Below are 14,592 nucleotides of genomic sequence, written 5' to 3'. Positions count from 1 at the left end.
TTCTTGCTCTCCCTCTCCTCCTCCTTGGTCGAACAACCTAAGGTGTTAGCACACATTTGTTTGATCTTCTCCACCTAGTTTGTTCGTGTGGATACGCATAGAGGATCGTACACTTGACGATCTCGAGATCCGGCGAACCTTTGGACGAGCGGGATTGCGAAGGGCTTCGCATCAAGGGTAAATCTTCTAATCATGTAGATCTAGAGTAGGAAACTCGTACTCGAAGTTTTTACGAAATTTTATTCTTCGCACGGATCCGGTGACATGGGAATCGGGGTTTCCGCAACACAAAAAAATGATTTTTGCGGTCCGAAATTTCCAACAATATTTACTTTAGGTTCATAATTCTTTTCATACGTAAAATTTTATTTATAACTATTATAACCCAGCGTACATACATATTAATAAATTTGTATATTAAATTTCATCCATTCCCAAAATTTTAAATTTTATTCTAATATTTCATTCTTATTTCTATCCCCGTTAACCCATCATTAAAAAAACAAAAAATCATTTCAATTCCCTATTCTTATACCCTTAAACCAAATGCCTTTCGGTAAAAATTTTGTTTTTTAAAAGATACGCACCCAACTTTCAGATAATCGTGCAGATCACGTGAGTCAATTGTACTCTATTGATGTCAGACCCACCGGTCTGGTTTGGTTTGGGGCCCTCAAGCCCACGAATCTCGGTAGTCTCTGGTGGGTCCCTTGGTTGAGCCTTCAGAGATCGTACGATCTCCAATCTGCGGTAGAGATCTGATCACCATCTCTCCTTTATCTACTTCCTTTCACTTTTTTTTTTTTTGTTTTAATGTTCCATTTCTGCCCTCCTCCGCATGCACTCGCTCCCCGCAGAAAAAGGGCGGCATTACGTTTATTCGGTTTTTTCTTCTTCTTCGTTTTTCCAAAATTGGCCTCAAGTCGGCCTGGTTTGGAATCGAACTCGTGACCCAAGATTTGTGGTGGGCTTCTTTCTACTGCTTTTATTTTCTAGCCTCGCTCTCACTTTCTCCCCTCTCCCTTTTTTCCGCCCTTTTCGTCGCCATCCCGTCTCTTCTCCTCGCGTTCGCTCCTCGAAGGTGAGATTGGCTGCCCGTTGTTTCCTTTCGACTTAGGGTTCCATACTTTGAAATTTTAGACGAGTCTGGTTCGCATAGGATCGGGATATTTATTTGGGGTCTAGATGATTATTATTATTACTTTGTTTTTGGTTGATTATTGATCGGCGTTCTGAGATCCAGTTGACGCTTTTGTTTCTGACCATAGGGCCTGTTGAAGATCGGACGGATTACATTTTGGCTGTCGGATCTTTATTGAAATCCAGAGCTGATGGTCGGATTTGGAAGTTGAGGAGGATTTGGAAGCGGGTTCTGGTTGGTATCGACGAACTTGGTTGTCTTTTTTCCGCGTCCCTGAAGTGTTTGAGGGACTCGGATTTGAGGCCAACCTTTCCATTTATTGAGCGACTTTCCGTGATTTGATGCCATCTCTGGCCAATCACTGAGGGGTCCTCTACGTTGCCGTGGAGGATCCCGTTGCAGGAAGTAATTTAAATTAGGGTGGTGCTTACTTCTTGTTCTTGAAGAAAAAAGAATTGAATTGTGAGAGGTGGTTGTCTGACCCACGGCTGGAGATTGCAATTTTGTATACGAGGTGAAGGGATTCGAAGCGGGCTAATTTGCCTTGGAGTAGCTGTTTGGCTGTCTCGTGCAAAAATGTTTCCTCGGGATGCGGAAAATTCGCATGTGGGAGCAAATGTTGCTGGCGGTGTGTTAGCGCCCACACGGTTTGTGTGGCCTTATGGTGGGAGAAGGGTCTTCGTTACCGGCTCTTTTACAGGGTCAGTCTCACAGTGGTTACTTCCCCTTCTGCATTTCATTGCATGAAACCAGTGTACAGTCGTTTCTATCGTAATTTCTTTTGTTCTGTCACTCCATTGTTTGTTCTACTCTATGTTTTGACTGTTGGTATTGATTTGTTCTTCTAATTGAGGAGCAGTAAAGTTGTTACTTTGTGACCAAAAGGTCATGGAAGCAGCCTCTTGCAAAAAGCAGGGTAAGGTTGCATACAATGGATCCTTTCCTGGACCCCGCATAGCGGGAGCTTCGTGCTTCGAGCTGCTACCTCAGAGATGCTTTATTAAAAATTTCTCTTTTCTCAGGGTGCCTATTTGTGATTGATATGGTAAATAAATTTAGTCAAAATGTAAACTTCATTATGTAATATATTACAAACATCTCAAATTACAAATAGTGGTAGCTCAATCTGCTACAAAAGTTGTTCATATAGTTGATGTAACTACCAAGATGACCTAATAAGTTTGTAATCCATGCATCAGATGGTCCGAACATATTCCCATGTCTCCTGTGGAGGGTTGTCCTACAGTGTTTCAGGTTATTTGCAGATTATCACCAGGGTTACATCAGGTATATTTTTGGATTTTCCCTATTTTGGTTGCATTGTTGTCTAAAAATTAGAGAGCAAAAAAATTATATTTTTTTTTTGAAAATGTTTTATCACCTAGGTGGATATCTTTTGGTCACCTATTCTTGATCTTGATTTATGCGATATTAAAATATGCTTATCTTTATCTATGAAAACTTGGGATGCATAAATATTGGTGTATTGTTTCATTTAGTCAGGGTCTATTGTACCTTTCTGAGTGGACCATTTCTACTTGTATGACTGATTATGGTGCAATTATGTGCTAGGATGGGCTGACTTTTACTTTGTCATGTTAAATGCAGTATAAATTTTATGTTGATGGGGAGTGGAGGCATGATGAACGCCAACCTTTTCTCAGTGGAAACTATGGAGTAGTCAACACTATCTGTATACTTTCCGAGGCTAATCCTTTGGCTGCATTACCAAGCCCTGGGACGCCTAATAACAGAATGGGAATGGATGTGGACAACGAAACATTTCACCATGCAGTATGTTAACTTATTGGAATTTGCTTCTTGTCAATGCAATGCATTTACAAGTGCAATGACTTGACATGTTTGACAATATTGCAACAATTATTTTATTGTTCCTTGTTAAACTGTGAACTATAATAAAACTAGATTATGCTTATAATTAATGCAAAATAACTAGTTTATGTTGAAAACATATGATGTTTATGGTGTTTCATAATTTCGCCATTTTTTCTGCTAAAAGTGTTAGACACATATTAGTATCAAATGGAGCAAGCATTTACTTTGCGCTATCAAATACATCACGAATTAATTACTTCACTAATACCATATTGCTATTCACCATCATGTTAGCCATTCAATTGTCTGAACATTACATGACACATTTGCATTGTTCCTATATTGGCATGGGTGTGTTCTGTTCTGAATTGTGCTTTTTTTTTCCTGTCTGGAGCCATTGTGGTGACGCTTATCTGGTCTTGTTCATGAACAGAAAATTTCATCATTAATTGGTTTGTGCACCTTACGTATGACATAGATGTGCACCTCTATTATTATTTTATGGCTTGATTACCTCTATTATTATTATTTTATGTCTCGGTGAGTATTTTGGCATCAATTAGGCAGCATTGCGAGAAGGAACCATGCAAGGTGGCACTGTTAGGATTTCGGAGGAGGATATAAAAATATCCCGCTCTCATATTTCTATGTTCTTGTCGTCACATACAGCTTATGATTTACTTCCTGACTCCGGAAAGGTATAAGCACTTTATGTTTATTTGTCAGCATAAACACGTACTAATATAATGCTGGTGACATTTTACACCCATCTAATATTACACAATAATTCAGGTTGTTGCACTCGATGTTAATTTGCCTGTGAAGCAGGCATTTCATATTCTCTATGAACAGGTATTTCCTTTGATGTGGATTTGTAAATTAACCTGTAGTATTTCTGACTCAAATGCTTTTCAATCTAACATTTAGGACAATCTACATCACCTTGTAGTTTTTTGTTTGATGCATTCAGACTTGTACTGATGTCAAAATAGTCCTTGCTATTTCAAGTTAATGCTGAGTCATCATGGTGCTGATTTAATTACTTTGCAGAAACAATAAAGGTTATTGAATGTAATTCAGCATTCCTTATTGTTTCATTTTGGTGCAATCATAATTGCATGTGCATGCCACGTCAAACCTGCCACTTCAAAATGTGAAGGGTGGCATGTGGAAAATAGATTATCATAATAACTTGAAATCAATGACCATTTTGTCAGTCTTCTACTCTTCTCTGTCATAATCTCATTCCATCTATTGTCTCAAACCACTAGGTGTATGCTAATGCTACGTTTCCGAACATCTGTATCTTTTTGCTTATCTATATATTTCTAATGTTGCCATCATCTTGATTGAAATGGCTTATATTTTTTGTGTTTAATTTGGAATTTTTACTTAAGAAAACGTCAATGATTCTATAAAGTATTATTATTATTATTATTATTATTATTAATTTTAAAAGACAGCTATAAGTTGTAATTTTACAACTAGATTTGGAGCTTTGGGTTAACGCCATATAATTTTCATGTTATATTAATTCTCATTTTATTATTTCTAGTAACTCATAAAGTTTTTTTTGGTTCTCCTTGCCTTGCACAGCTGACATTTATGCCTCACTATTGCCATGCCTGTAACTCTCTTTCTTGTATGCCGTGCTATATTATTTCCTCATTTTACCATTAAATTGGCTGTTTGCCTATGGTAACATTAATCTGTTTCCTTCAGCAATACTATCTTATTCAATTTTCTGCCATGGATATTTAGGGAATTTCTGTGGCGCCACTGTGGGATTCTCTGAGGTGTCAATTTGTTGGAGTACTAAGTGCTCTGGATTTTATTTTAATTCTTCAAGAGGTATGTATATGATTCCCTGCTCTGAACTTATTGACAACAGTCACTATGTTTATGGCTGTTTATTTATCTCTAGGAATGTCTTTTTGTTGTGCTGAATATATAACTGCAATGGTTGCATTTTTTTGGGGTTTGATTGCAATGTTTTATTGAGCATTTTCAGTTTTCAACTTAGAAAACCATATATTAATTGATTTGCACCCTTTAAAATAATTCTCCAGACGCTAAGCATTAATCAATTCTTGGACTAAGAAAAAAAAAACCCCATAAGACCTACTACTGAAGTTGTTTTCTTGTCACTTATATTTTTGCTTCATTTGTGGTTGGCTCCACGGATGGTGTTGCAGGTGAAAGTGTCGATATTTTCATAATTATTTTTAGTTATCACCCGGACCGAAGTAATAAAATTTAGTATGAACAGATGATGGGTGGTTGGCTGGTTATACGACATCATTGGTCAGAAATGCTTTATAACAGATGAATAGTGGTTGGTTGAAGTAATAAGATTTAATAGTGTCAACAGATGATGGTGGTTGGCTGGCCGTAAGACATTATTGGTTGGAAATGTTCTATAACAGATGAGTAGAGGTTGATAAATTTCTAGAAAAATGGTACTTTTTTGTTTGATTGCTGACATTGCTTTTTTTTATTTTTTTTTATGTCAATGTGATTGCATACACATTTCTCTTTGGCAAGTCGGAAACTTTGCAGTCATATGTTGGTGAAGGAATTTAGTATTTTAATGATTTCTATATTGACTACCTCTGTTATCATAAATGGAAAACTTTCCTGCATTGTCAGCTTGGAAATCGAGGCTCAAATCTTAGAGAGGAAGAACTGGAGACCCATACAATATATGCTTGGAAGGAGGGGAAGCATCAGCTTTTGGGGCAGTTAGAGAATCATGGCAAATCACTTCAAAGTTGCATGATCCACGTAAACCTCCATGCTTTTTTTGTTTCATTTTGTCACCCTTCAAGCTATAGTCTTTGCTACTTATCTGCATGTTTAAAAGGAAATCATAGGCTTAGTTCTTGGTCTACCTAAGATAAATGAACTCATATCAAGAGTCGTCATAATATTTCCTAGAAGATCAAACTTAAACTACTATTAATAATTACTAATTAAATTCTCAAAATATTTATCCATCTTGATCATTATAAACGGAGGAAAAATACAGTCCGACTATAAAAAGGACTCCATAGAACTTAGTGCAACACATATAAATTCCTAGTGGACTCAAAAGAGATAATTATAGTAAGATCTAAATTTAATCACGTGCCCTTATTATGGCTTTACCTGAGGAGGATAATTTATGTGATATTAGAATATTGGTTTTCTGGATTTTGAAAGGAGTCACATAATTGACTTATGCTCAATATATACTTTATTTCTTTCTATAGGATATATACAACAGTTTTTTTTAATGTTTTTTGAATAGTCAAATTGTCCTACAATTTTGAACAGTTACAGAATGATGCCAAGAATTCTTTTGTTTTAGTAATTCTATAGGACGTGTAGAGCAAAATCTTTCAGTTTTAAAAAAAGAGCAATTAAAATTTGAGGGTTTGTTTCACCACTGATTTTATAAGATGAAAAGGGTTACGTTGTTGCATAAAACAACTTTGTTCATGGGAAAAAAAAACAAAGAAAAAGGTTTGTGCTTATTGACACATTCTTTGCCTTGGTTCCTTCCCCTTTCCCTGCATACTCCTCCAACCTCTCTCGCTCTCAGATGGTGTCTCCAACTTCCCTTTACATATGCGGATCTACTTGTATTGCTGCTCAACGTTCCATTCTCACTCCTGTTCACTAGTGCTTGCAGCCATGACTTAGGATCCAGTTGCATGGGCCTCCATCTCTGGTTTTAGAGTTGTGTTCCCTTGGTAACTTGGGTTTCTCCCGTTGTCATTCCCCATGTCTAATAGTTTAATTGATCGAAGAGGAATATAACATTTAGTTATAGAAATCTTGAACACTTATATCCTGTTTGGAAGGAAATTTTTCAGATTTTCATTTTAATGAAAAGGGAAAAATATTAACAATAAATATATATTTCAATTTCAACTCTTATGTTTGGTAGATGAAAATAGTAATCAATCTTAAAATTTGAAATCTATAAAGTGTTATTTGGTTGGATAAAAGTCATATATTTCAAAAACACTTTTTTTTAATGAAAAATTTAAGAAATTTATTTGATATAATTTAACTTTCATTTTCAATAACTATACTTTTTTCTTTAAGCAGTTAAATAAATAATAATTTATGATATTTATTAAAATAAAAAGTTTTATTCTTTAAAAGATAATTTATTAACTAGTATTATATATATATATATATATATATATATTGTGAGTATACCTTTTTATATATATCACGTAATTACTTTAGCATCCAATATGAATAGCTTATAAAGAAAGTAACAATAATAATAAATAAATTGATAATTTCATAATTGCTATTGCCTTTGATTTTTTTATGGTAAATAGAAATTAGTTTTTAAAAATGATAACAAATAGTTCTAAATAATTAAAGAACTTCTAAATCTCTTTGAAGTTTTGAAGGTTATTTTTCTCTTTGTTTTTGACATTTATTTCGATGATAAACACATTTTGTTTGCTGTTTTTATTTTTTTACCAAAATGAAAACTGAAAAAAAATCTAAAATATCTACGTTCACAAACAACAACATAAATGAATCATTTTTTGATGATATTTCTACACTTTTTGATAATATTTCTACCAAAAAATAAACCCTTTTTTGTTTGAGAAGATTTTAAAACTGAGCCCTTGAGAATCCTTAAAACGGGCCTGCTTTACTAAGTGATTAATAGATAATCCTCCAATCCTCGAGTCATCTATGGGATTCAATGGGATGAGATGGAATGGTGATCGGATTTCTGGTTATATTTTTCAAAACTGCCTTATCTTGCTTGTTAATGCAAAGTTTATCTGCAAAGTTATTCCAGGAGTCATGCCTATAGATCCCAGGTTTCATTATTATGGTTTCTAAACAACTGTTGCATTCAAACACAGAGTAATAAAATGACTTAATTGGTTCAAACATTATTAGGGATAAGACATTACATAGAGCACAATGGAGTATTTTAAATTATGTAGCCCACCCCCTAATAGTTGGGGCAAACATGTCTTGATGATGATGATGCCATTGAACATGAAGTGGAGCAGATTGTTCCATGTCCATTTGCAGAATGTCTTGTTGCACAACTATCATTTCCAAGTTTGTCCACAATTATTGCAATTTTTTGACATGCTGGTTATCCAGTTATACTAAAGGAACAACGCAGAGTTGAGCGCCATCATTATGATTAGTGTTTTGCATTGGGCTTATTAAGTCCTTGTTTTAGATCTAATTGAATGGTTTTCAGTCCCAAACCGAGCCACATGTGCAAAGTAATTTAACTGGTACATATCTTTATGGTGTAATTGTAAATGAGCAAGGTACACGATGAAAAAAATATTGCAATAATAGTCTGCGTTAGATGCTTTACTCGAATCAGATGTCAATCCTTAGTGTCACATTCTAACTAATTACATCATTAGCATAGTGTAGGATTAAGGAAACTATCTTGCTCTTATTAGAATTCTTCTCGCATGCAAGAAAAGTATTATCCTATCTGTGAATTTAAACTTGTCTGCCTTTACTCATTTTTTAAAGAAGATTTTCCATGTTACCCTCCATTAGCAGTTTGTATGATGGAAATGCTTACTAGACTGATCTTGTGATCTCTCTCACTAGGCTGGTCCATATGATTCTTTAAAAGATGTGGCTGTGAAGATTTTGCAAAATGAAGTCTCTACTGTTCCAATCATGTACCCATCAGCACATGATGATGGTTCATTTCCACAACTATTACATCTTGCTTCTCTTTCAGGGATTCTGAAACGTAAGCGAACATTGTGATGAAATTATTATGGGGCTCAATGCTTTAGATATTCATCCCGCTCTTGTTTTTTTGTTGAAATTATATATGTATTTGTTTTGTTAGCCATTGAATGCCTCACTGTTCAGCTTTTTAATTTTCAGGTATTTGCAGACACTTTAGACACTCTATTAGTTCTTTACCTATTCTACAACAACCTATTTGCAAAATACCATTGGGTACTTGGGATCCGCGAATTGAGGACCAAAGTGGGCGCCCACTAGTTGTGTTAAGACAGAACAGTTTACTCAGTTTAGCCCTTTCTCTTTTGATTCAAGGTCAATTCTCACTATCTTTCTGTTTACCTAAAGCTTTCCATTTTGAAGTATTTCTTGATTTCATTTTAGATTCACAGATAATGATCTAAATAATTCATTTTGTGGATTTTTATGCTATTCAGTCGAATATCATAGTTGATTGGCCATACAACCATCTTTATGCAAGTCTACAAATTGTGGATGCACATAAATCCTTAACTAGTTCCACTTGTTCTCTTTGGGACTCTTGTATAGTTTTAGGGGAGTGTGGATGAAAAAGCTAGTTCACGTTATAAGATGAACTTGGGAAATGTGGACATAAGAACATTTTAGGAAAAGGAATAAAATTGTAAGATACATTGATTAGGACAAAGTTTAATAATATGCTTACAAGAAATAAAATGTGTTGAGAAAAATCTGGAGAAATGAATAATAGAAGTTAAAAAAATTGGTATGCTTGAAAATTTTAAAAAATTTAGTACATCATGTCCTCTGTTTAGCAATTGCCTCGCTTGAACTGCTGTGCCAATTGCATCCACTAGTAATCTAATGTGTTGGACATCATAACAACCGCTTATTGCCTTGTTTGCCATGATGGTAAATTGCAGGCTCATTTCATTTGTGCTTTTAGAGGCAATGATTGAAAGAGATACAATGAAAAGGGAGATCAAATCCTTCAGATTCATATGTTACACCCACATCGGGCTTCATAGTGATCCAACAAAAATTGATTCACTCTCTTTCCGTCCACCCCTCCATAACCAACCACCTCCACCAGGTACAGGGCAATGTTTTTGTTGACTTTGGTTATGCCCACTCTACCTAGTTGTCCTGATTTGTGCCTTGCCAATTTGCCACATATCTTTCCAAGTGGTACCTACCTCATCAACAACTCTGTTGAAGCCCTTGTTGATCCTTTGTTGCTTGATCGACATTCTCTAAGACATTCCAATCGTGTATGCCATCCAATCCATCACCATTCACAACTAGCTCATTCTCGTTGTCAATAACATCCCTCATATTATTAAAGAAGCCTTCTATTATTAACCAACTTCTCTCGACTCTTGTTCAGCGCTCTTTGACACCTTTAAAGATCTACAACAACTCACCATCCTTGTTTGGGTCCATCACTGTGTTTTTCCTGACAGAATTCTGGCCTTCCCAAGCCTCTTGCATATCATTTGACCAACTAAGTTGTTTCACATAGAGTTGGAACTTTGTTGACTTGCCACCCACCAATGTTCTTGTTCACCTTCCACCTTCACGCATGCAATTTCCATCGCCTCCTGCATGAATTTTGGATCTCACCAATAGCTTGTGTGTCTTTGTGGGAGATTTCATAAAAAAAGAGTATTCTAAAAATATTCATTCATAGTATCAAAAATAACCTTACAAGTGAATTTGCTTGGTGTTTGATAACTAAGGCTATGTTTACCCCTGCACAAGGGAGAGGAGAGGAGAGAAGAGCAGGAATTCCTATCCTCTTTTCTTCTTAGTAAATAGGAAGACAGAAAGGGGTGGATGATCCTCATTGCCTTTGTTTGACCTTCTTTAGGTTTGTCACCTTCTTGACTTGACCATCCTTGTCCAAGCTACCCATCAATGTCATTATGTTTTTTTTCCTTGAACTATCCTCACCCTCATTGACGTTGTCTGAGCCCACTATTCATGCTGGTCACCTTTTGCTAACCTTGTTCACTTCTGCCACCCCTCATTGACCTTGTTTGAGCTTCCCTATATTAACTTCGATCACCATTATATGAGCTACTTGTATATGTCATCATACCTTGCACTGAGCTACCATCTTGGCTCTCACCAACCTTGAGCATCTTTGTCCAAGCTACCTGTTCATGTCATCATTCAGAGGGTAAAGATGACCTTTTGGGCAGAAGAGTGCCTGGGCTCTCTTCTCTTTTCTCCCTGTTTTTTTTACCAAGGTAAATGAGGGAGAGGACATTGAAAACTGTGCTCTGCCCTCCTCTCCTTCTGCAAGGGTTAATATAACCTAGTGGTCAGCTAACTCACTGTTCGTTGTACATCTCTCCTGTTGTACCCTATTGTTTTCTGTAGATCCAAACAATGCGTTTATTATATCCTAGTTCAAATCATTTGACATAATTTATGTTTGGCACACTTAGCATTCTTCACGCAGATAAAGTTGGAAGTGCATAGAAAAGTTTGAGGGGGACTAAATTGATCAATTGAAGCTGAGGCTTCATAACATTGGTTCACTACTACTACAATAATTTCTGCACTCTTTGTTCGAAATTTAGCATATAATTTTTTCTGCTTCAAAGTTTGTACTCTCTTTTTTGGGGATTGCCTATGTGAATCATGATTTTTTTTTAGTTTATTCAACTAATTTTTCCCTTGGTGCTGTCTTGCTTTTTTCTTCAGTTGCTCCTTTGTTGTATGTATCTTTCAATCTTCAATTAGATATTTTTTTGCCACATAGACAACCTTCTTTTTCTACTTTGCCTGTACTTCATTTTCATGTCAGACGTCTTAGAGAGTAGTGCTTATCTGCAGCTAAAGTTAGCTCAATCCCGATTGTTGATGAAAATGATTCCTTTGTGGATATATATTCCAGAAGGTAAGCTGACTGTCTTTTCTTTATCACCGACCTTCTTCCCTTTTTTTTTCCCAATGCACTTCAGGAAATTTTTTATTACTCTATTTTGCAGTGACATCACAGCATTAGCTAAAGACAGAGTTTATGCGCAAATACACCTTGATAAAATGAACATTCAGCAGGTAATGAACCATAATTTATATTTATAAATTCTAATTCTAGTTTGGAAGAGATCAATCAATCATGTAAGCTGATCAGTTATGAGCATCCAGTTGTGAGATAAAGTTGGCATCGATAATCTAATAATCGCAATTCATTCTCTTGCCCATTATTTGTGAAGTGGTCTTGTGCATGTTAATCTAAATCCCTTTAATTAAGTTTTCTTAATCAGGGACATTGATGTCTGCTATGATCTTGCTTTTTAATAGCATAATAGCAATTTTGTTGCCATACAACATTTTGTCCTGTAACATGTAGAACTGATACGGTTTAAACTTGGTACTTTTCTCAACAATGACTTTCCATTTGAGTGCATCATTGCTTCCTTGGATAAAGTATTAATGGCCCTTTTTAGTTATAGTTGAACTCAAAACTAAAATTCCTTGAAGTGAAGGAGTGATGCAATAGCATTAGGTTGGGACTCTTTTATCTTAAAAATTCATATGAATATTGTTGAGGATGTGACACCGCAACCTTTTCCCACAAGAGAGTGGTGGGCTAATTATGGTGTATAAGACCTGAACTTGTGTATTAATGCCTGATGGGAAAGTCAAGCAGAGCTGTATGTGAGAGAGATTATTGTGACATTTTGAAGTTAAGTTCGATGTTGAAAATGGTGACCTTAAAATGCCTACATGGGTCGACCATAATATGGGCAGAATTAAGTAAGGCACAGTAGGGATGAACCCTATTATAATTCTTAGGCATTATGAAGATGTCATAGGTGGAAAAAAAATGTGGAAAATTTCAGAAATAAAAGTAGTTCTTTGAAAAAAAAATGTTTTTCTGGGCTCACCTCAATACCAGCTGCTGCCCTCTCCCATTGCTCGACTTAGGCATCCTCTTCTATTATAACACTATTAATTAATGTTTACTTGTACTATTTATCCTACCTTAATTTTGTGTTTTTTCCTATTTCCTTTCTTGAGCTCATGATTCTTGACAGCCAGATTATTTGTTGCTTTTCTTGAGCCCTATTTGAATTTATTTATATACAAGAGAAATATTCTAGTGTTCATTTATCCATTTTGATATGAAGTTGTGAAGTCTTGAAGGCATATAATGTTTTTCTTACATTAATTTAAATGGTGTGAAATAACTTATAAAACAATAATGAACATATTTTATGATAATAATTACAAAATACATACAGCACTTTAATTAATTTTTGTTCTCAATAGTACACAAAAATTTCTTAAAAGTAAATCCTTCTAACTAGTATGCTTACATTTAAATTATTAAACCATTTTACGAACAGATTAAAGGTAAACCTATTCCAGCATATGAACCATTCTAATTCACTTTAAAGAAACCAAATTTTATTTCATGGATAATCATTATGGATTTTTATTTTGTTTTATTGAGAAATCATTGTATAAAGCTCAACTCAATACGCTCTCCACCCTTGTGAGGATGGCAAGTGAGTTTTTACCTAGGGGAATTCTGATTAGCTGCAATTAACTTAGTCAAGAGTTTCAGTCCATTTATCAATGTCAGTGAGCTGGGACATGGTGTGATGATATCCTTTTGCAGGCCACTGATATCAAAATGAAGACCTTGCTTTGGATTGAATATATAGCTTCAAGCAAATATTCGCTAATTTTCCTAGAATATATGCCAGATAAATGAATTTTACTGTTTTTTTGTATCCTTATGCCAAAATCAGGCACTACAACTTGGGCATGATATGCCTTCTCAAGGGGGCTTTGATGGCCAGAGATGCCAGATGTGCCTCCGCACAGATCCTTTGATGAAAGTGATGGAGAGATTGGCAAATCCTGGTAAAATTTGATTATTAACAGTGTTGGTTTTCATTGTTTGTTCTGGGTTCATATCTTCTGCCCATGCTTGGTGGCAGGGGTACGACGTGTTATCATAGTTGAGGCTGGAAGCAAACGTGTGGAAGGAATAATTTCACTGAGCGATGTATTCAGATTTCTGCTTTGCTAGCCGAACACATCCAATGCTCTTGAGCAATTGAGGCTGCTGCAGAACATCACTTTTTGGTCAACATTGTTGTTTCAGCCCAACCATCTGAGATTTATTTCATTGGATAGGCCTCAGTGGTTAGAAGGCTACAGGGGTCTGTAAATGTTTAGGATGTTTATTTTTTTTTTCTTTGTTAACCCTTGGTATCCGCTGATTATCATTGGTGTGTGATACTCCCATCATGTGGGCTTATAAGTGCTATCACGTTCCATTTTCTGCACAGAAATGCTTCTAACAGGTCGGTATGAGGTGTGGAAAGAATGATGTTGTTCGATCTGATCTTTTTAGTTGTATCAGAGAGTGAGATTGTTGGCCTGTCTCCATTGCCATAAACAACTTATCCCGGTTTTGAACAATATGCTTGTGATTTACTCTAAAATTATCACTTTTATGTTGTATCTTGAATGGTGGCCTCTGCCATTCCTTTCCCTTTAGCAACCATGAGTGCGGTTAGGTTCATTTCAAAACGATTGAAATGATCATACGAGAAGTAGAAGAAATATCGAACGGACAGTTAGTTGAACATCCACAATGGCTATTTGATGGTTATCTTGATCCAATTTCATATTTTGGCTATGCAAGATTTTGTTGATTCTTTCATCTCCAACTTGTCTGAGCGTTCCAAACTTGTTTGACCGTGTCATCTCTCACAACCTTTTTATATTGAACTTTAACTATAAACTTCATGACCCCTCAAATCAAAGTTCAAACATTTGGATTGATTAATGTCGTAGCAAATAGTCTTTGAGCCGATCATAACTATAACGCACTATTAATGTTTCTCTTT

General features: G+C 35.6%; 1 protein-coding gene across 2 annotated transcripts; it reads left to right on the top strand.

Annotated features, from left to right (window-relative positions):
- Nucleotides 1–945: 945 nt before the first annotated feature.
- Nucleotides 946–14,184, top strand: LOC122023319 (sucrose nonfermenting 4-like protein). 2 transcript variants are annotated; one of them, XM_042581376.1, is made up of 14 exons: nt 946–1,081; nt 1,269–1,842; nt 2,341–2,428; nt 2,750–2,935; nt 3,541–3,675; nt 3,770–3,829; nt 4,739–4,828; nt 5,627–5,761; nt 8,585–8,732; nt 8,873–9,046; nt 11,555–11,618; nt 11,710–11,779; nt 13,483–13,597; nt 13,675–14,184. In XM_042581376.1, the coding sequence occupies exons 2-14, from the start codon at nt 1,718–1,720 to the stop codon at nt 13,764–13,766; spliced, it is 1,482 nt and encodes a 493-aa protein (XP_042437310.1). In that variant the 5' UTR covers nt 946–1,081; nt 1,269–1,717; the 3' UTR covers nt 13,767–14,184. The 2 variants fall into 2 exon arrangements, 1 of the variants encoding a protein (XP_042437310.1); XR_006123099.1 differs by lacking the exon at nt 13,675–14,184 and having other exon boundaries at nt 11,526–11,618.
- The last annotated feature ends 408 nt before the right edge of the window (nt 14,185–14,592 follow it).

Source organism: Zingiber officinale, chromosome 1A, assembly GCF_018446385.1.
Source record: "Zingiber officinale cultivar Zhangliang chromosome 1A, Zo_v1.1, whole genome shotgun sequence".
In the NCBI taxonomy this organism is placed as follows: domain Eukaryota; kingdom Viridiplantae; phylum Streptophyta; class Magnoliopsida; order Zingiberales; family Zingiberaceae; genus Zingiber; species Zingiber officinale.
Note: the sequence above shows the minus strand (reverse complement) of the source record. Positions and strands in the feature narration are given on the sequence as shown.